The 23,238-nt window shown below is 41.7% G+C and overlaps 1 protein-coding gene across 7 annotated transcripts in view; it reads right to left on the reverse strand.

Annotated features, from left to right (window-relative positions):
- Positions 1 to 23,238, reverse strand: part of Chd2 (chromodomain helicase DNA binding protein 2) — a 118,360-nt gene that overhangs the window by 10,217 nt on the left and 84,905 nt on the right. For all 7 annotated transcript variants that reach the window (XM_031386985.1, XM_031386986.1, XM_031386987.1 and 4 more), the window contains 9 exons: positions 18,646 to 18,784; positions 18,361 to 18,511; positions 17,186 to 17,308; positions 16,327 to 16,455; positions 14,763 to 14,903; positions 11,815 to 11,949; positions 9,778 to 9,956; positions 6,866 to 6,965; positions 4,183 to 4,396 (listed from right to left, as the gene is read on the reverse strand). In XM_031386985.1, the coding sequence (XP_031242845.1) occupies positions 4,183 to 4,396; positions 6,866 to 6,965; positions 9,778 to 9,956; positions 11,815 to 11,949; positions 14,763 to 14,903; positions 16,327 to 16,455; positions 17,186 to 17,308; positions 18,361 to 18,511; positions 18,646 to 18,784 (1,311 nt within the window). The remainder of the gene's footprint in view (positions 1 to 4,182; positions 4,397 to 6,865; positions 6,966 to 9,777; positions 9,957 to 11,814; positions 11,950 to 14,762; positions 14,904 to 16,326; positions 16,456 to 17,185; positions 17,309 to 18,360; positions 18,512 to 18,645; positions 18,785 to 23,238) is intronic.

The following is a 23,238-nucleotide window of genomic DNA, read 5'->3' on the forward strand; positions in this document are numbered from 1 at the left end:
AGATACTGTCAGAGCCTCTCAGGAGATGGCTATATTTAGGCTGGCTTGCCCTTCCTTCAGTCTCTGCTGAAGGAAGAAATCTTGATATTTTTACAAGAAATTTAAGCTACTCTCAAACTGAGGAACACACACACATATCCATGCACATGCACACTTTGTTGAAATGACCTGGATCCTCTGGAAGAGCAGCCAGTGCTCTTAACTACTGAGCCATCTCTCCAGGCCTAGACTTATTTTTAGTGTATAGAAGTTTAAAGGGTTAAAAAAAAAAAAAAAAGAGCTGTGGAAGCACTTTTTTTAGATAACTTGCTATGTAGCCTCAAACATGCAATCCACTGTGTATATGTACACAAATGGAATTCTATATAACTAAAGTTTAGAACAAAATGACTACTGTAGGAAAAATCTTCTATTATGCTTCTATGTGCTTTGAGTCTTGCTCTTTACCTTTTCCTCTCCTGTCTCTAAAAGTCCTTTTTAGTTATTGTAACTGGTGAACAGTAAACAATGAGCACACTACATCCCTGCACTCTCCCTCTCTCCACTCACCTAGGTCACTAACAGGCACACTCGACATTTCACACCTTCTGGGTTACAAGTGCTTAAGTATGTGTAAGTGACACGGTTTCTTGGTTAATCAGAAATCAGACAGACAGTTAACCATATAACCAGCAATCCATGCTATATGCCTAGCTAGAACAATTACAAAGAGGCACTCTAGCAAATATTTTGATATATTTATATTAGTACTATTCTCAACTGAAAAAATAAGAGGAGAAATGAAATGTCCATTGATAAATGAACAAAACATTATGGAATATCCATTGAGTGAAAAAATAACCTCCCATAAAAAGGAATTAAGTACTGATTCACATTACAATTAGGATGAACTTTGAAAACATTTTGCTAAGCCAGTCATAAGCTGTAACATACTGTATAGTCCATTTACATGAAGTACTCAGAGTATGTTAATTTACAGAGGTAAAATACAGATGGCTATGAAAGCCAGAGGGATGGGGAATGGTACAGAACTTCCATTTGAGGTGACACATTTGAGGAAGAGAGGCACAAGTCACTATGCAGAACATTGAATGTACCAAATACCACTGACTAGTTCATCTTCAGATGCTGTACGAATTCCATCTCAGTAAATTAAAAGATACAGGTATGGAATTGATGATGGATTGTTTGGTTCTTATTCCCCACTTTGACTTACTCCCCCAATTTAATTTTCTTTTTCTTTTACATCTCTTGAGTGTTTTTCCAGGATGCATGTCTCATGCACCACATGCATACAGCACCTACAGAGGCCAGAAGAGGAATCAGATTCTTTAGAATTGGAGTTACACATGGTTGTATGGGTGCTGGGAATCGAACCCAGGTCCAGAGAAGAGCAGCCGGTACTCTTGAGCCATCTCTTCAGCCCCCAAACATTTTTACTGAATAAAACTTGCAGAAAATGTGGAAGCACTTTTTGAGATAACACTTTGCTATGTAGACTCAAACATGTAATCCTCCTGCCTCAGCCTCCCAAGTGCTGATAGTAACAGCAAGTGCACAATGGCTGGTGTGGCCAATTCTCTGTAGTAATTGATGATATTGGGTGCAGATGGCCTAATATTCATTTAACCATTCTCCTAGTTAGTGAACTATATATATATATACTCATTTCAAATTATTTTGTAAAACAGACTAGAGCAATTCCTATCCTTAATAACTAGTGTGCATTTCTCCTTTTAATTATTGCTGATCAGAATGAGTGAAAAAAATATTTTTAACTTTCTGCCTTGACGCTTCCTGAATAGTATGGAAGGTCTGGGGGGAAATGTTGCCATATGGGCAGTTTTACTTTCCTCTTCTATAGGAATGCTCCATGAACTCCCTAATACTACACCACAGAGCTGTAATGAGGTTTGAGGAAATCTTACATACTCTGCGGGATCCAGAACTCAGACCTCTCCTGCTTCAGCCTCTCTAGTTCTGGGACTGCAGATACCATCACACACCTTGCATTTTATCTCTATGTTTTATCTCTATTTTTTTTTCTTTTATTGAGACATGGTTACTCTATTTCTGGCTGTCCTAGAACTCACTATGTAAACCAAGCTGGTCTCAAACTCACAGAGATCTGCCTGCTTCTGCCTCCCAAATGCTAGCTTTAAAGGGGTGAACCACCTTGTCTGGCTGTCTCTATATTCTTCTAAACAAATCCCCAAAATGTAATTCAATCTACTTTTCATTTTCCTTTTTAAGCTTTGTTTCAAAAAATTATATTTAAAATTAAATAAAAATTATATGCACTTATTATTGTGGTGGTTTGACAAGGTTTGGTCCCCACAGACTCGTGTTTGAATGCTTGGCCCATGGGAATGGTGCTATTAGGAGATGTGGCCGTATCAGAGGCGATTTGGCCTTGCTAGAGGAAGTGTATCACTGTGGGGGTGGGACTTTGGGAACTTAAATGTTCAACCCAGTGTGAAACACACACAGTCCTCTTCTGCTGCCTATTGATCAACAGGTAGAAGCCTCGGCTCCTCCAGAACCATGTGTGCCTGCATGTCGCCATGCTTCTCACCATGATGTTATGGAGCAAACTTCTGAACTGTAAACCAGCCCCAATTACATGTTTTCCTCGATAAGAGTTGCCTTGTGGGGGTTGGAGAGATAGCTCAGCGGTTAAGAGTACCAACTGCTCTTCCAAAGGTCCTGAGTTCAAATCCCAGCAACCACATGGTGGCTCACAACCATCTGTAACAAGATCTGACTCCCTCTTCTGGAGTGTCTGAGCACAGCTACAGTGTACTTACATATAATAAATAAATAAATCTTAAAAAAAAAAAGCTATTAAGTTGCCTTGGTGTTTCTTCAAAGCAATAAAACCCAAAGACAATGACTGTGTTAATATTTAAAATCTCCCAATATTCTCAAGGATATACTGTCAACTAGTCACCACTTTGTACAGTTTATCTCTTGTACTTTGTTCTCCTAACTATAGTATCCTTTAACCAGCATTTCCTCTACCTCTTATTCCTAGCTTCCCACCCCTGGATAACCACTGTTCTTCTCTCTGATCCTCTAAACTCAACTTGTTAGATTCTACATACTGAAGAAATCATGTAGTATTATCATTCTGCACCAGCTTATAACTCTTAAACACAAAACCTCTGGGCTGATCCACATTGCCACAAATGACAGGCTCACTTCTAATGGGTGACCGCCAATTCCTCACTACTGATGGCCACTTAGGTTAATCCCATATGCTGACTCTTGTGATTAAGTATTCACCAATAGTAAACCAGAGAATCCCGCCAGCTCTTCAACCTGAGATGCACTCAGTAGGGTCTTCTGTGTCGTATGGAGTTCTCCATTCAATGTTTTAAGACCCTCTCTCCTCACACTTTCTACACTGGCTATGTTAATCTATGGACACTGCCAAAGTATCCCTCACCTCCACATCCTGGGACCAGCATGCTGCTTTGATAATGGCTACTATCAGGCGTAAAGTGGTGCCTCACTGTGCCCTAAGGCTGAGTGCTTTCCTACATACTGGCCTGCTATTTGTACACCTTCATTAAAACTTGAGACTAACAGGTCTCTGAAATAAAGGGCTATTGAGGTACACATGCTAATCTAAAGGTCAAAGGCTGGGCCACAGGTTAAGTCCCTGAGCCACCAGTACAGGACTATACAGCAGCTGGGAAAATGTCTACTGGATATAAGGCTAGGACCTAAGAGAGTGAAACTTGGGGAAGCTAAAGCATAAATTGTTTACAACAAACTTACATCAGTTCCTGAAAAAGAATAATCCATAAGCAAAGTTTCTGCTATCCTGGTTAAGTTAGTTCCAAAAGCAAAGTGCTGTATGGCATATAGGCATCCTCAGCACTCAACAAAGAATGGGGACAGTCTTCTCTGCTCACTTAGCTTGAAGTTGTGCGTTAAAATCATATTCATTTACCACTGTGCCTCCATATAACTTAATTTAGGGCAGTGGTTCTCAACTTTCCTAATGCTGTCACCTTTTAATGCAGTTCCTCATGTTGTAGTGACCTTCTAGATCTTTATTTTATGTTATATTTCAACCAAGAAGAGACAACAAGGTCTTGGTAAAAGTACAAAAGTCCTTAGAAAACAAGGTGACTGGGGGTTGTGACATCTCCATAAAGCTCCCTAGCAGCCTACCTGAATTACTAAAGTGTCTCTTGTTGGGGTGACTGTAGTTATCTCTTGGATGTCCATGCATCTGTGGGCCATGGGAGGCAGGCAAATGAGGCTTCTGAGGATGAAGGTTGTGTGAGGTATGGGACTGAGATATCAGAGAATCCCGGCTTGAGCCCGAGGCCTCTGGTCGAAATGGTTTCTTACCACCAAGCGAATCATCTTTCTTCTTTTGTTCCTGGTAGAGTAAAAAACAAAACAAAACAAAAACAAAAAACAAAAAAAACAAAAAACAAAACAAAACAAAAAAACAAAGAGCTTAGGACCCCAGGCTTAAGTCCTGAGAGCAGAATAAGGATCGCCTCCTGAACAGGTCCATCTTGCACCTCTCTGCCTTTGAACTGCCATTTAGTAACTTCTTACCAAAACTGCTCGTCAACTCCCATGAGCTCCACTGCAGCAACCACCTACCAGGGGCTGGCAGTCTGTGGACTTTGACCTACTAGGTCACTGCATGAAAAACCAACCTCCATTTGTGAGAACACATGGGAGACAGCTAGGTGTCACTGTATATATCCTGTCCCTGTGCAAACAACAGGTTAGTCAGCACTCTCAGAAGACTACCATGGCCACACAAAATCATGACTGCTAGGTTTTCAAGGCTAACTAGAGTAAAGAACTCCCAGTTGTCAAACAGGAAGAGTTACTACACCAAAGTCCTCAAGCTAGACATCTGACTCTACAGCTACATCATTCCTTCATTCAAGGAAAATTATTTTAAAAGTGTAAAGTGATTTAAAATCTAACCAGGAGAGGAATGACTATTAAATTATTTGGTCCATATCTAAACCTTTTGTGTATAAAGAACAGAAAAAATATTTTATTTGGCTCTGTCTTTGCTTTATTTAGCACATTATGAAAATATCTTCTGTAGGATGTTTATTATGACCATATTTCATTCGATGCTTGAGTATTATTCTGCAATAAGAATTGCATGGCCACAAGCGTCCCATGATTATTGGACAGCAGTCAGGCCCAAGGTAAGCTTTAACCTTTGGTTAGCCCTTAAACTAAACTCTTGGATGGAGAGGCGCACGGTCTACTCTTCTGACAAACTGTGAAAAGCACTGTACTGGCTAGTCACTTGACACACGCTGAAGTAACCTGAGAGAGGAGCCTCAGTTGAGGCTGGGCTCCGTAAGACTGGACTGGGCTGGAGGCAAGCCTGTAGGGCAGCTTCTTAGTCCCTGACACATGGGGCAGGGCCCAGCCCATTGTAGGTGCAGCCATCCCTGAGCAGGTGGCCCTGAATTCTATAAAAAATTAAGCCAAGGGGAGCAAGCCAATAAGCAGTACCCCTCCATGGCCCCTGTCTCAGCTCCTGCCTCCAGTTTCTGCCATGTTCCTGTGCTGACTTCTTTGATGATGAGCAATGGTGATGAAGCATTCCTCACCTTTGCTCATGGTGTTTCATCTCAGCAGTAAGTAACCATAACTAAGACAACTATCCCAAAGAAAAAGTAAGATAAATGCACTCGACATACCTGTGTCCCTCAACCTCATCAACTGCTGAAGTTCACCGCTGTGTGCCCACGCTGGCCCTGGCATGACTACAAATGCTGAAGGCACAGCAGTACATGAGAGATAGAGAGTCTCTGTGTTCATGGGCCTGACACATTAGTGAATGTGGAACAATGTCCACAATTGCTCCTGAGTTGCTGATTTGGACATGGCCCATATGGCAAGGTAGCAGATCTACAGGAGGGCTTGCCTGCATGAGAACTAATGCTACAGCAGAAGCCAAGTCACCCTTATGGCCATCCCTCTACTTATACAAAAGGGCAACAACTACTGGGCACTGCAAATTGTCTACTCCTTTAAGTGAGCAATTTGGGGGCTGGCAAGATGGCTCAGCAGGTAAGAGCACTGACTGCTCTTCCGAAGGTCCTGAGTTTGGATCCCAGCAACCACATGGTGGCTCACAACCATCCGTGATGAGATGTAACGCCCTCTCCTGGTGCGTCTGAAGACAGCTACAGTGTATTATGCCAGAGCGAGCAGAGGTCCTCAGTTCAATTCCCAGCAGCCACATGATGGCTCATGGCCATCTGTACAGCTATAGTGTACTCATACACATAAAATAAATAAATAAATCTTTTTAAAAAAGTGAGCAATTTGGGATCTTCTATGTAAGAAGCTGGAGGAATGGATGCCAAGTACATGGGCCCATATAAGAATAGGAAATATACTTTCTGCCCATGACCATGGGACTTATGACAAGCCACATGACAAGCTAGAAAAACAGACATAAGAAAGGATCTAGAAAATACGCATCCAGGTCATAAGATCACAGGCTAACAAATCCTTGTCAGGGTTTAAAACACTCTAGCTCTAATGCATTGATTATTTTACCTACAGTTTTACTGTCTGGCTACTCATGGAGTATGTTAGGAACTAATGAAATTACCTAGTACAGTCTATAACATCTTGTCTGGATCACAGGAGATGTACTCTGTGGTGGTTTCTGTCACCCTGCTTGGGCTGTACCAAATCCATGTAAAACACAGGCAAAGAGCCAATGAGTTATCTGGCACCAACAACCCCACAGGTTTATCACTACCTCCCCAGGGAAAAACAAAACCTAAGGGGTTTCCTGTGGAATTGACTTGAAATATTTATATAAATTAGGACTATATTTGCATTTTACCTCCTCTTCTTGAGATCTTTTCTTATGAGCCATCTTATATAACTTATGTAGTTTTCGAGCATCAAATTCTGTAAACTTGGAAACAAAAATCCATAGGTTCCTAAAAGAAAAATAGTACTGGTAAATTAAACAATTTAAAAACTGATTTTGTTGTTGTTTTGTTCTGGTATTTTTTTCTTTTTTTCTTTTTTTTGGGGGGGGAGGGAAGGGTTTCTCTGTATAGTCTTGGCTCTCCTAGAACTCAAGAGATCTGCCTGCCTCTGCCTACCAAGTGCTGGAATTTAATGTATGTGCCATCAGCTAAAAAGTGATTTTATTTTATAGATGGCTAGCTACTGAATTTTGCTATAAAGTGTTCTCCAAGTCCTTGAACGAAGCTGGGTATACAAGAGCACGCTACAGCCCCAGCACTCACCATCACTAAAGCCTGTCATCTCTTCCTTCAAACTCGTACAGACTCCTGAAGACCCTAGCCGGGCACTGCTGTAGAGCATAGGAACGGCACAAAGACAGGTGCTTACAGAGACACTGGGAGGAACAGTGAGTCACAAACAGTCCTCCTTATCCAAGCTTTCCAGTGAGCACTTTCTCTACGCTGTGCTGTGCTATACCGCCAAACAGCCAACATGCTGTGTCAGGTAGAGAGCCACTTAGCTTACTAAGGCCTCTTTTTATAAAGAGCCACAGGCTTCTTGACAAATTGCAACTGACCCTGCACACTCCCAGTGCCCTGGCTGTTCACTTTCAGGCCTCTGCTAAAGCCTTGACTATGTGTGTTTGACCATTTCCACTTTGCTCATCTACTTTCATAGTTCAAGGTACCCAGCCTCCCTGACCACACTTCTGCAGATGTGCATGGGTGTTTGGTCTAAATGTATCTATGTGCCATGTATGTGCCTGGTGTGTGTAGAGACTAGAAGGGGGTCTGGAGTCACAGATAGTTATGAGCCACCATGTGGATACAGGGAATTGAACCTGGGTCCTCTGGAAGAACAGCACATGCTCTTATTGATGGACTATCTCGCCAGCCCTCTAGGCATTTCCTTCATACAACTAAAACTGCTTCTATACCTATTTTTAGATGGATAGTTCCTACAGAAGTCATACCTTGTATTATTTTTGAACTTTTAAAAATCAAGGATGTTTTAATGAAAAAGTGCTAGTGACCAGGTTTTAAACCCCAACAGAACCAAGAACACAGCAGGAAGTCAAAGATGACCTGCTACCATTCTTTAATCTGTTAGAAATAAAGCCTTATATGCTAAGGGGGGAAATGCAAACAGTGTTAATCAGGAAGAAATGACTTCAAAAATTACATTTTGTACTCGGGATGTGTGGCTTGCTGTCATTAGCATCATGATCGAGATTTCTGAAAAACTACTTTTCACTCAAAATCAATCTATGAAAACAGAGATGCATTAACCATGAACTACATGGGCTGAAGGTAAATATAGTTTATGGAAATAAACAACATTAGTTTTTCAAAATTCCCTCTAGTACTGGGAACTAAGGCCAGGGCTTTGTACACACGCTACAAAGCTGCACCCCTGGAATCTCACTAGCCTGGCCAGTCTGGCCCTAAGTCAAACTACAGGCCTCCTGCCTCCTGCACCTCCCATCTTGACGATTGTTACAGAGTTAAACTACAGGCCTCCTGCCTCCTGCACCTCCCATCTTGACGATTGTTACAGTTGCTTTACCAGGTTGTCATTTCCTCTGAGTATCTAAGGGAAATACTGGTTGAGTGTCCCTGTTCTGAAAATCGTGAGACTGATACTTCAGGAGGAAAATTACACTCTTACCCTCATGTGATAGGTCATATCAAAATGCAGATGTACAAAATGCTCTGTACAAGAATAGGCTACAGATAGTAAGTATATATGAAACAAAGGGGAATTTTGCATTAGATTTGCTTCCCATTTAAAGACATATCATTACGTTTATGAGTATTTCAGAACCTAAAATCCTTCTGATTCTAAGTATCTCTGATAAGGAATAGTCAACCTGTTTATAAATTAATATGTAAGTCATAATGTCTTCTATAAATTTAAATTACTACTAGAGTTCTTTAATTAGGGAGATGAAAATGGAGAGCCCAAGTTCATGTGCTTATAACCTGTTTCACTTCATGTGTGGGAACCTGTCCTGGATCGTTTTTTGTGTCAGGTTGGGAAAAGAGAACATGAGTGAGAAAAGTCCTGGCCAGACTGGTCTGTCATACTTTGTCTTGATAGATAATTGATTTGGGAGGACCCAGCCCACTGAGTGGTGCCATTCCTCGGCATGTGGTCCTGGGTGAGCAAGCCACAGGGGCAAGCCAGTAAGCAGCACTCCTCTGAGGTCTCTGCTTCAGTTCCTGCCTCCAGGCTCCTGCTCTGCTTTCGTCCTCACCCTTCAGCAATGAAGTGTGACCTAAGAGTCATAAGCTGAAATAAACACTTTCCTCCCCAGCTTACTTGTGGTCATGGTATTGTATCACAGCAACAAAACAGCAACTAAGATGGTACGGAGCCAGCCAATTTCTTACAGTAGTCATAACAACACTAACCTGAGATGAGTAAAACATTACTCTGGTTTCTATGTCTTATGGGTTCAAAGAAAATGTTCTGACAAGCCAGAAAGCCCATTATTATTATTATGATTATTATATTATTATCAATATTACTATTACTACTGCTATTATTATTATCATCATCATCTTCCTCATATAAACCACATTAATGGTATATTCTTGCTACATAAAAAGAAAAGGCTGGTCTTGACAAAATGGCTTCATGAAAAGGAAGCTGGAGCTTAAGGTTATATTGTCAACAGATGAATCTCAGTGGCAAAAGATTAGGTAACTATGCTATCTATTTTTAACTCGCACACTGTCAACTCAAACTGGGCAACTCAAGGACGGAGTGGGTTACCTCCTCCACAATTTGATGTGCTCCTGGTCTGAGTAAGCTTTAAGGCACTCGGCTATGCGGTCTCCAATTTTGAGCAGGCAGTTCCTGGTGTGTTCCAACTGTTCTTGCACACTGAGTCCCTTGTCAGGTTTGTCCAACTGTTTTAGTGCCTTCTTCACAGGCCTCATCCTCTCCTTACACTGGAACAGGCCAAAAGAACAGGAGTCATTTCAAGGAATTCTTACCAGGTCCACACACTGAGATCCAGAAAAACACACCCACCCTCATGCTGTGTGTCACTATGGGAGGAGTGGGAACACCCGTGGAATGGGACAAGTGCAGATACACAGAAACTCCGAGGTATAAGTGCCGTCACCAAATTCGGAATTAGATGAGACCTTTGATACCTGACTTAGCCTCTCTGAGTGTTCTGTTTCCCCATCTGCAAGAGAGCTGTGGCCACGAAGAAGATCAAATGTAAAACAGTATTATATGTTTAACCTGAAAACCATGATTACAAAGTTTCTTAATAATGAAAAACAAAAATACTATATACTCTGTGGTAATCTCAGCTAGAAACTCAAGGGCATTTTTCAGTATTTAATTTCAATTCTTAAAATGGAATAGACACTAAAAACTAGGAAACACTGTTTCAGTGAGTGGGAATAAAAAAAATGTATAAGCGATTTCTACAGAACAGATAAATTACCATGCAGCTCAAGCTAGTCTGATCTTGCTATGTGGCCCAGACTGGCCTTGAGCTTGTGATCTTCCTGCCTCTGCTTCCACAGTGGTCGGGTGACAAGCATGTACCACCAGACTTAGTCACATATGTGGTTAGTATGAGCAAGCCTCATTAACACAAAGAATGGAAAATGGTACCACAGATGCATCAGATATGATTTTATTTCTGGATGACAGAATAAGGAAGAACAGGGAAATGATGAATGTATTCACTTGTTCAATTCATTCATTCACTGATATGTTTCTAGTACCTAACTGAACTTTATATAAAACATAAAGCTTGCAGAATATAAGAAAACTGACTTCACTGCAAAGAAAGACTAACATAGGCATATGCAAGTAGGTTTTAGAGACTACAGAGAAAGGCCAAACAAAGAACATCACAGAACTCGGTCAATATTCTCTCCTCCACTGTCAGCCCAAGACAAAAACATTTCACGTTGCAAAGACTGTCCAACAGCTTTTCCTTTCGCCAGAAAGAGTTGCTGTAGTAAGCCATGACTTGTGAGGTTTGGAAAGAGAGTGGAGTTGTGGAACGAATAAAAGGATGGCAGACCCTTGCCAGGCTCCCAGGAGAAATGGGTGTGTCCTGGCCCAGCTCTCGGCTTCACAGCAGGTCCGGTCTGGAGCTTCACCACCTCTTCATGAGCCAAAGCCCACAGCTGGTGTGTCCCAAGCCACCACTCTAGCCACAGGGGCCACAGTAACTTCCTCACGCATCAGGCATGCTCCTCCCTCTCTGCCATGTGCTTCCCTTCCCTCTTCTCCTACTACCATGTGCTCTTCCTTCAGAACCCACTTCAAACATTACTCCCTGGCCCTGCCTCACCAGATCAGATTCCCTTCTTACTGGACCTCCACAGTACTCCTTCTCTCTCCTGTATACCCTTATCATAGGAGCATCAACATGATGCAGGGAGTTATCTATTGAGCTTGGTCACGGATACTACTTTCACTATAAACAATAGACTAAAGAAGAATAAGAAATTTCTTCTTTGAGAGGGGGTCTCTAAATGCTGTTTCTTGCCCAGCACACTTCTATTTCCCAAATGCCACAGAGAACCCCTCTAAACTCTCAGGTTCCTGCACAAGTGTGGTACACATAAACTCGTGCAGGCCCACACATATACTCAAAAACAGGAATACAAGATACCCTGCTGGTTCAAAATACAATATGTTAACATAATAAGCACATGCTTCCAAAAACAGTACACCAATGTTTACCCTAACTGAAGCTCTGTGACTGCACCTGTAAAGGGCAGAGCACAGCAAGCATTGTGTCTAAGCATCAGCATCCTCATTTTCAAGACTTACAATGCTGAAGGTTTCCTGGTCCAGATCATCATCTTCATCCTCCCCAATGGGAACAGGCTCACTTCCTGCTGTAATGTGGACAGGACCCTGAGATCGCTTTGATTTACTTGAAGACTTGGCATCACCACCTTTAACCTTTCAAAGAGTTGCAAAGAGTCATTATCACATATACGATCCGAAATCTAGGCAGACTTCTTTTATTTGTTTGTTTTACTTTTATTTGGTGATAGTGGTGGTGGTACTGTTTTTATGTGTATATGTGTGGGCTTGCATGGGTTTATGTGTACCATATCTATGCGTGAACATGAAGAGGTCATAAGAGGGTACCAGATCTCCAGAAACTGGAGTCATAGACATTGTGAACCAGAATGTGGGATCCGAACCCGGGTCCTCTGCTAGAGCTTATCTCAATTCATACAAACCTACAAGATTAATAGCTAAATTGTAAGTATTCCCATTTCTGTCTAAAGGTACTAAATTACAGCTTAGGGTTTATCAATATAATTTACAAAAATGTCATGATGAAACTAGGGTTTTACATAGAACTCCTGAGTACCATGCAGCAAGCTTTATTAACAGCCACCCTCTGGTACAGGAATCCGTATTAACTTAACTGACAGAAGCCAAGAGAAACAGGCATGGAAACCAAATTTATGTAGATTAAAAGCCTTCAGAGGAGTGGACGGACACATGGACACACGCACACACACACACACACACACACACACACACACAGAGCTTATTTAGGAAATTTTGATATAGATTAAATATAAATTTTTTAAAAAGTATGGAGAGGGTGTTACTGGAAAGATAGGCCAACAGTTAAAAACACTTGCTCTTATAAAGAGGATCCTGGTGTGGTTTCCAGGATCTACACAGAGGCTCAGAGAGATATACAGGGAATCTGACCCCTCTGTAAGGTCCTGCCTGCATGAGGTTCACATGAATACACTCAGGCAGACACGCTCACACAAAGAAAACATAAAATAAATTTCACAGAAGCACAGCAGCATGGTCTCACATCAATTTACAGAGTAGTTCTGAGAAGTGGGAACAGGAAGAGTAGCTAGATAAGGGGAATACAGCAGCAGCAGCAAAATACAGCCTGCGGGCTGGCGAGATGGCTCAGAGGGTAAGAGCACTGACTGTTCTTCCGAAGGTCCTGAGTTCAAATTCCAGGAACCACATGTTAGCTCACAACCACCCATAATAAGATCAGACGCCCTCTTCTGGTGCGTCTGAAGACAACTACAGTGTATGCATGTAATAATAATAAAAAAGCTACTTTAGCCGGGCAATGATAGTGCACGCCTTTAATCCTAGCACTTGGGAGGCAGAGGCAGGTGATTTTCTGAGTTCAAAGCTAGCCTGGTCTACAGAATGAGTTCCAGGGTGTGTAGCCAGGGCTACACAGAGAAACCCTGTCTCGAAAAACCAAAAAAAACCAAAATACAGCCCTCAAGGGGAAAAGCCAGCAGAAGTAAACATGAAAAAAAAATGGGAATCTGCCAAGCATATGCCTTTAATCTCAACACAGAGAAATCAGAGGCAGGAGGATCTCTGTGAGTTCCAGGCCAGCAGGTTATATAGTGAAACCCTGTCTCAAAAAGAACACAAACAAAACAAAACAAAACAAAAAGGAAAAAAACCAAAACATTATTCTGTGGGTACACTGATATAAAAAGACATTATTTATTCCCTTTATCCCATTATAGTTTCCTCTTATTGCAAAGCCTTATTATCATTTTTGTATTTGTGTGGATGTACCCGTAATTCATGTGTAGTCTATGTGTGCAGTGTCCACAAAGGTGAGAAGAGGACATTAGATCCTCCAAGAACTGGAGTTATTACAGATGGGTGCAAGCCGCCACATGGGGGCTGGGAACTGAACCCATGTTCTGTGCAAGAGCAGCAAATACTTTTAACCACAGCATAGTTTCTAACATGAAAAACTAAAAAGTAATTTTAGTATGAGACCTAAATAGCTTCCACTACACTACAGCCAAATTATCTATTAAAAATTACTTTAACACCTATTCCTCAGTGGTAAGGTGGTTTGCAATAAATACACTCCTGTGTAGAGATAAGAGGTTACCCAGTGGTCTGAGCTGAGCAGTATTTTTATATTTATAGGCATATTTCAAGAAGAAATTTACAAAAATTAACTTCAAGAAATTAAGATGTCAAGTGCTAGAAAGGTGGCTCATGAATTATGAACACTGGCCACTCTTCCTAAGGACCAGAGTTCCAGTCCCAGAACCCTCATGGCTGCCTTTACAACCACGTGTAACTTCAGTTCCAGAGGACTCAATGCCCTCTTCTGGCTTCTTCAGGGACCAGGCACACATGTAGTACATAAATATATGCAATCAAAATATCCACACACATAAAACTTAATTAAAAATTTAAAAAATGTTAAGATGTCAATAGATGGCAGAGCTACAGCTGTGCTTTGCTTGACGCAATGGTGAAGAGCTGATCATGAGCGACTGTGTTCACATCTACCTCGTAAGTACTGAAACCATATCAATTCTACGGTTTGGAATAAACTTCATGAAACTCCCAACAACAAGGCTTTTGCCAAGTCTACTTCAGTGTCTACTGATGTTATGTGGCATCTGGTTTGAATCCTAGACTCCTCAGGTCTGCAGTATGTGTAGACTGCTTTCTTCTGACATAAGAACCTGTACATCATTCTCTCTCACCTGTCCCATCTCATCTCAAACACTTCTGCCCAAATGTGTAATGACAGACCAAACAAAGGTCTTCTACATTACAACAGCTCCTGACGCTCCGACATTACAGCTCCTTTCCTGTAAGAAGGGTGCAGGCATCCCTTCTGAAGTCAACCTCCCTTCCAAGATATACTCCAAGACAGTTCTCCCAGGCCTTATACTTCATGGTATTTTATCCAAACAGAATTTCAAAGGCTCTTGTATGCTGGATACCTTTTCTTTCTTGTCCTTGGACTTCTTCCTCTCTTTGTCTCCTTCCCTGTCTTTCCGAGAACTCACTGGTTTCTCTTTGTTCTCCTTGTTCTCTTTCTTCTTCTGCTTTTTTTTCGTTGGACTTTTTTCTAGACCATCATCCTAAAGAAGCAGAAAACCGCACATTTCTCAGTCTTGGCTTCCTAGTTTGTTTCTAAAGGAAACAACACTGGCCCAGGGGCTGATCGGTGACTCTAGTCATTTCCAATCAGAGCCTACCAGCACTCACTTGCAGAACTCTCAGTCCACTAGACTTGTACAGGCAGACACTGTTACACCCTCTGATCCAATTCTCAAAGCAATTCTCAAAAGCACTGACCAGATGGATGGAGTTCAGCTCAGTAAAAAAACACTTGTACAGTGTGCTTGAGGCCCTGAGTTAGATCCCAAGAACCACCCACACTACCTAAAACAACAGCATTATTGTTCCTATTCCACAAATAGAAAAAACCGAGGCAGCCGGGCAGTGGTGGCGCACGCCTTTAATCCCAGCACTTGGGAGGCAGAGGCAGGTGTATTTCTGAGTTCGAGGCCAGCCTGGTCTACAGAGTGAGTTCCAGGACATCCAGGGCTACACAGAGAAACCCTGTCTCAAAAAAAAACCAAAACCTGAGGAACAATGAAACACTACACCTACCCTACTATGTGTCAGCTAGTACTGATGAGGCTGTCAGTACCTGAATTCATGAACTTGTGTTCAAATCTATGTTGGTCCCTATAGCCACTGGGGGCCCTTCTGGAAGCATCCTCAGGTATTAGACTCAGAAAAACAGTACTAAGGCACTTCTACTTTCTGCAAACTGGATTACAAGCTGGCAAGCCAATGGCTAAAGCTAGCCTCTAGAGGCCCTCCAATTAACTGAACTGCATTATATAGTAAGTCTTGAGTCCCCAGTTAACCAGTTTCTACCAATCTCTTTCATTCTCTAAAACTAAAAGAATTACCAACTGCTATTTGTCATGATTTAACTATGTTGGAATTTGTAATTGCTTACTTAAGATGAGCAACTACTGTGGTAGTCTAAATAATAATGTCCCACATAGGCTCATATATTTGAATGCTTAAGTCACCAGAGAATGGAATCTCTGATAGGAACAGAAAGAATAAGAGGTGTGGTCTTATTGGGGGAGGTGTGCCACAAGGCGTGGGCTCTGAAGTTTCAAAAGCTCCTACCAGGACTAGTCTCTCTCTCTCTCTCTCTCCTCCTTCTCTCTCTTTTCTCTCCCCGCCCCACCCCCAACCCTCTGGTTGAGGGTCAGGATGTAGCTATCAGGTACTTCTCTAGCACCAAGCCTATGACCTGCAGCCATGCTCTCTGCCTAACCTTTGAAACTATAAGCCATCCACCAATTAAATGCTTTCTTTTGTATGGGTAGGCTTGATCATGGTATCTCTTCACAGTAATGCAGTGACTAAGACACAAGTATATTCCTCTGACAGATTAGGTAAAGATAGACAATATATTGTTATTTTACTATTCTGTCTATAAACAGATAGGTCACATGGCTTGCCCTGGCCCCATACCTTCACTTCCCCCTCTTCGGATGGGTTGTCGGAGTGTCTAGGAGATGGCAGCTCTAGCCCATGCTCATCCTTCAGCCTGGGTGCTTTGTTCTCCTTCTTCACTCGAGGCTTCCGCTTCTTTAGTTTGGCCTAGGAAATAAAAATACAACAAAACTAGGCTATACCACTTTAAATTTCTTGAAACTATTGATTTCGTTTTTTGGAACTCACTGTAAAGGTAAAAACCCCAGAAAAGATTTAAACACTTCAAGTACAAAAATATAATTAAGATTAAAGATAACTATTAACACCTGAAAACTATGTATCTAAAACTAAGAAAAAGCTTAAAATATTGTTTGTTGATCTATCCAATCAAATAAACATTCTAAGTATGATGTAGCTTGTCTCTAGAACTTAAAATAATCATGTATTATATTCCCAGCATGCTATCTACAGAGTGATACTATGTACTTGAAATACTATTGTGTAGAAAGAATAAATGGAAGTGCAGTGATTTTTTTTTATGTAAGTTTACCTCATGCACACATGTACACAGAACACCTAAGGAGCACCTAAGTAGCATGCCCTGCCCACACACACAATAGGAAAGAGGAAGGGCAGGTCTGGACCACTGCCAGTCCAAAGAGATGAAGAATATTTTGGTACAATACTTAAGTGGAATTGTAAGAAAAGTGCCAAGATCTTGCATTCAATTACTAGATGAACATTTTGTTCTTAGCAAGCAAAGAAACCCCAAAGTGTGTCTAAGCATGAGAGGGCAGGATGCTGTGCAGTGCCCATGGCCATGTCTTTCCTCCTTAGCTCTGTAGGCTACAGGCTGCCCTGGGGAAGACGGCTGGCTCTGCGTGCATTCGCTCACCTCCTCCCCGCTGGTCACGGTGCCCTTCTTCTCCAGACCCTTCCTGAGCAGTTTCAGCAAGTAGTCCACTCGGGTCTGCAGCTGCTTCCCCTGAGGCTTTTTATCTGTCTCCACTGGTAGAATCTTCAACAGGAAAGGAAGAGAAGCACCCACCACCACCCACAGCCTGGTTAGTGAATCCGGACAAACAGAGACAACAAAGAATTCAGCACAGTTCTTTCCCTCCCAACCTCCCGAAACACAGATTAAAACCTCAGATCCTATTCTCATGTCCATGGCTCCCAGTGACTGAAAATCCCTCATGAGCCATTCTCGTTTTACAAAATGGGATGGAGAAATCCAGCTCTCCCACTGGCTCCTACCTGTGCTGTTAACAGGGTAGAACAACTCAGGTAGGAGGGGCTTGTGGCTTCATCTGCTAGAGCATCCCAGCCGTCGTGGATTTCCTCCTTCCAGGAGCAGGGAATCCCTGGAGCTAGGTTAAAGCTTCGTTTTAGATTGAAAATGCTTCTTAGAGCATTGCCGGAGAGCACTGAGCTATGCCAGGACATGATCTGATCCATCTACCACAGCTGGACCTCTCTGGCCAGACTTGATTTGGTCTCAGTGCTTCTACAGGGTGCTGTCACCCTCCTAAACCCAGATGGGATGAGCAGTGTTTAATGTGCCAGGACAAAGCCCTGCTAGGACCACAACATGAGTGCATCTAGTCAGCTGCCCTTGTTTACAGCTCTGAGCATGACCTTGCTACTTGCAATAGATAGGGTGGGAGGCTCAATTTTATGCAAGAAGAACAATGAAAGTTCAATTTCATTACAAAGATACCAAGGTGACACTCATTCTCTGTGTACAGAACTGAAAAAAAAAAATAGATTAAACGATGGCCCAACAAAAGTAAGGGCCAGAAATGCTTTCAGTCCTAATAAACTGACCCTGGTATCTGCTATAATGAAATTTGGCCTGTGAGAAGTATCAGAATTTTAAGATTTCTCCTATAATTTCCCCTGGTTGTCGCTTTTCCTTTTATCATCATCAATGAGGCACGCCACAGTTCACTAGAGATGGTAACTTTCCGAGAACAAAGACACCTCCTCTTGAAAATGGTTAAAGATAAGTCACCAATACAAAGATATCACACAGCAGATCTAGAGAGCTCCAGCACTGCGCTCACTTACCTTATCAGTTAGCTTTAGCTCTGGGTCTGTCTTAATTAGCTCCCAATTTCCATAGCCATGTTCATAGATTCCAAGCAACAGACGAGAATCGTCCTCCACGCCCCACTCGACATCAAAATGTGCTGCTTTGACTCGGCAGGTTAAGCAGTATCTACAGGGGTTCAAACACAAAGGCCTAAGAAGAGGGGCCTTTCCAGTAGTTAAAGAAGTGTTACCCAACCACACGCAGCTCTAACCTCAGTCTATGTCCAGCCAGCCATGCGGGTGCACGGTAAAGACACTCACTTTTTTTTTTCCTCAGGGTCCACAGGGATAGATTTATGCAGCATCTCAAACTCTTCTTCGTGTTGGATAATGGACTTCACGTTAACCTGAACCCCAGAGATCTTGATTGTCGGGCCTCTTCTCTTGCCTGGTCCTTTTCCTAAAGGTTACAAGTTTTACATTCCTTAAGGGAAAAAGCTGTTTATTGTCAAACTCTGATACAGTCTCTTTCTCTAGACTCTAGAGTATTATTAGGTCAAAGACATAATTTATAAGAGAAACTGTTTTCAACTACTATTCATAAAATACATTTTAAGCAGTATTTTAACATTTAGTTTTGAAGTACGAATTGGTCTTTATACCCATCATTTTCTTGTTTGTCTTTCTTTACTGTAAGCCTAGGAAAGTTAACTGGAGACTCTAAGAGCATATTAATGCTGAAATTTTAGAAAAACTAAAAAATCAGTACTTGAGATGACTCATGTTTATCTTCAGTCACTTTCTGCAGAAGTGTGAGTGCATGTTAACAGCTAACACACTGAAATAATATGGACTGACCACCACAGGCGGTCTGAAAAGGTCACTCTAAACTACACTGGAAATCATAACTAATCTGCAAGTGAAAATAAAACCACTCTGGCCAGAGCCTAAGCTGACAACTACAAGATAATCAAGACACCACTTTATTTTGTGAGAACAAACATGGTTCTTAGTAGAAAAATGAGCAAGAACACGAATACCAACAGTTTATATAAAACAACACATAAACATCTATCTTAAAAGATGCAAGAGTCCTCTTTCTCCCCTGCCGTGCCTATCAAAGATCCAAACATCTGCCGGGTATGGATGGTGGTGTAGGCCTTTAATCATAGCACTCATCATGTGGAAGGTGGTGGACCTCTGTGAGTTCCAGGGCAGCCTAGTCTACATAGTGAGTTCCAGAACAGCTTGGTCTACATAGAGAAAACCTGTTTCACAAACAAATACCAAAACATTAAGAAGCCATTCTGTTTGTGAGCCTTGCCCACAGGCACTACCAAACATCTGCTCATAGAAGCAGACCCACACAGGAAAACTTGGCCATACCAAAGAAAACTCCCATATATTTACCCCAGGACCCACTTCTAGAATTTACAATCTCAGTTCTAGAAATCCACCTTAAAGATACTCTGGCAGAGATACAAACTAGAATGTTTAGGAGGGTACGTTAATTTCTTGTAACTTCACTGATGATGACAAAAGACAACTCACTACTTAGAATGAGAGACAGAGAAGATGAAGTGATTACCTCTACACAGCATGCTGTGCAGAACAACATCAACTAAATTCTGTTACTTTTTTTTTTTTTTTGAAACAAGCACTACAATAAATTCAAACATTACCAGAACAGTGGCCTAAGATGAAGGATATACACACTGAGGGACCCAGGAATGAAAACAGTCCTCTTCTACATGATTTTTCTGTTACACTTCTGACTTTGAAGCGTTTTGATGTAAATATTTTTTATCTCTGAGAAAATGACAACACTAAGTCATGCATGGTACTATTGCAAAGGCAGCACTGGAGAGACTGAACAAGAGGACCAGCAGGATTCTGACACCACCTTGAGCTACAGTGAAAACTAAACAAGCCAGTGCTACATAGCAAGACCCTGTCAAGAAAGGCGGGAAAGAAAAGCAGGCAGCTGGACAGTTAGTTCAAGGAGAAAGGGGATCCCTAAAAGCAAAAATATACACAAAGAAAGTCTGAATTCAGTTGATGACACAATCACACATAGAAAAAAAAGACTGTTCGTCACATGAATTATAAACACAAAGACGTGAAGAAATAAAGCTTTGCATTGGAAGTCTTACGAAAATTAATACTGGAGGCCAGGCATGGCGATGCACACCTTTAATCTCAGTACTCAGGATGCAGAGGCAAATAGATCCCTATCAGTTCAAAGCCACCAGGGCTACATAGAGTGATCCTGTCTTAAAACACACACTTACACACACACAAGACTAATACTGATATTTAGGAATGTATGTATACAATGTAAGGAAAACAGGTATAGAATTTTGTTAACATTTTAAAGAATAGAATCAATAATCTTACACTGAATTGTCAACCTGGACTCAAAAAAATGCTTGGTACAGTACATAGGTAATAAAAGTTTAGGGGAGGTAAGTCAATATCAAGAAGCAATAAGCCATAACAAGGACAGGAACATGTGCAAGGAAAAAAAGGCCATGCGTTATAATAAGGGAGGAAATCTCCTGAGTAACAACAACGAAACAGTGCACACAATCCCTTAGACCTGTGTTTATAAAATGACAACCAAGACTAGTACACGGGAAACTGACTTTTATAGGGATTGCACAAATACTTCTGTTGAATCAGACACATTCTCAAGGAGTGTATCCACGCTGTGACTATAAACCCCATCAAGAGCCCACAGCTGGGGCAGCCACAGGCTACTGCAGACTCTACTTCTGTTGTTTTGCTAGACAGTGTCAAACTGCCTTCCAAACTTTTACATTTTACCCATACATTAGTGCCACTAAGCTTTGCCCAAGAAGATTCTGTTTGCAGTGAGCAGGGACTCCTAACTGGTCACAGTGCTGAAACTGAGTGTTGAGTGTTCAGCCCTGAACAAGAGATCTTATTATTTATTACCCTTCCAAGGCTCAAGGAACATGGTGGACCACTAGGGGATGAGGGGGTTGCTGAAAAGAATGTTAAGCACTGGAGACCAGGGAAGAGTGTTAAAACAATGGTCTTCTGGACTCAAAGCAGCTGTGATTCACTTGCATGAGACAGGACCCCTCAATATTCCATCACAGACAGAAAAGTAGCTTATAGACCCCATCCCCCGATCCTGAAGGAGCGATTAACAGTTAATGGCTGTTGGGAGAAGAGAAACTATTCTCTTCAGTGGTGCAGCCACTGATAATGCTGATGGTCCACAGAGCCCCCAATCCCTAATTGAGCTTGCTGAGTCACAAAACAATGTTCAGAGAAAGAGTCAGTGGAGGAGGAAGGGGACCGACCATGATGTTGCACATTATATACTAGCATGAACTTGTCAGCAAATAAAAATAAAACACTTAAAAATAAGAAACAAGGAACTGGCAAGATGGCTCAGCGGGCAAGAGCACTGACTGCTCTTCCGAAGGTCCTGAGTTCGGATCCCAGCAACCACATGGTGGCTCACAACCACCTGTAATGAGATCTGACGCCCTCTTCTGGTGTGTCTGAAGACAGCTACAGTGAATTACACCGGAGCAAGCGGGGCTGGAGTGAGTGGGGCTGGAGTGCACGGGACGGGCAGAGGTCCTGAGTTCAATTCTCAGCAGCCACACACATGATGGCTCATGGCCATCTGTACAGCTGCACTGTACTCATATACATAAAATTAATAAAATAAATCTTTAAAAACAAAATAAGAAACATGAATATCTATTTATTTTTTTTTAATAATTACTTTTAATTTCTCAGCTAGGGTTGTGCTTGAAACCCTGAGTCAGATCTCCTGCACTGTGTAAAACCAGGTATGGTGATACACTCCCAAGATCCCACCAGTAAGTCAGAGTTATGGTTAACCTTAGCTACACAGTGAGTTCATGGTAGCCTGGATTACATGAGACTCTACCTTAAAAATACAACTAAAAGGGGGCTGGAGAGATGGCTCGGCAGTTAAGAACACTGACTGCTCTTCCAGAGGTCCTGAGTTCAATTCTCAGCAACCACAGAGGGGCTCACAACCATCTGTAATGGGATCTGACGCCCTCTTTTGGTGTGTCTGAAGACAGTGACAGTGTACTCATATACATAAAATAAATAAAACTCCTTTAAAAAAAAAACACAACAAAAAGAGTGAACTTATAAACTTAAAGTTGAATGTTCAAATCATTCAAACTATCACATTTCCGTTACAAAAATAAACTAAAACAGTTCCACTATCTGAAATATTTTTAAATTTTGCTAATATCTAAATATCCTTAACAGTGAAATTCAGAGTAAATACTTGTTTCTTTACTTGATAAGAACAGCTGACACTGTAAACCAGACACTAGACAACCACTGTAATGTATGGAATGATTAACCACCCAAACCCTCTGGTTACTGTGAGAGTATAGAATTAACCAAGGGTAGTAACTAAGAAAAGGTACAATGGGGCTTCCAGACAACTAGCTGCCTCCTGACCCTGACCTCCCGAGAGAAGAGCTGTCGGAGGATGGTGCTACCGAGCAGAACAAGGAAGAAGAAAAGAAAGGGGTAGGTGACCCAGACAGACAACACCTGGGGAACCCATGAGGACACCTGCCTTTCTGAGTGAGCACTTCAGTGCCCTACTTATAAAACACTGTTTTGCTTCCAAAGGGGGTGCTGGTTGATATTTTCAATGATATATGCTAGAGTCATCTGGGAAGAGAGAATATCAAATGAGGAGTTATCTCCATCAGATTGGTCTATAGGCCAGTGTCTGGGGAACTTTCTTCTTTTTTCCGTTTTTTTGTTTGTTTGTTTGTTTGTTTTTTCGGCTTTTTTCGGTTTTGGTTTTGGTGTTGTTATTTGGGTTTTTCGTTTGGTTTTTGGGGGGTTTTTTGGTTTTTTTTTTTTTTTTTTTTT

Source organism: Mastomys coucha, unplaced genomic scaffold (genome assembly GCF_008632895.1).
Source record: "Mastomys coucha isolate ucsf_1 unplaced genomic scaffold, UCSF_Mcou_1 pScaffold21, whole genome shotgun sequence".
Classification (NCBI taxonomy): Eukaryota; Metazoa; Chordata; class Mammalia; order Rodentia; family Muridae; genus Mastomys; species Mastomys coucha.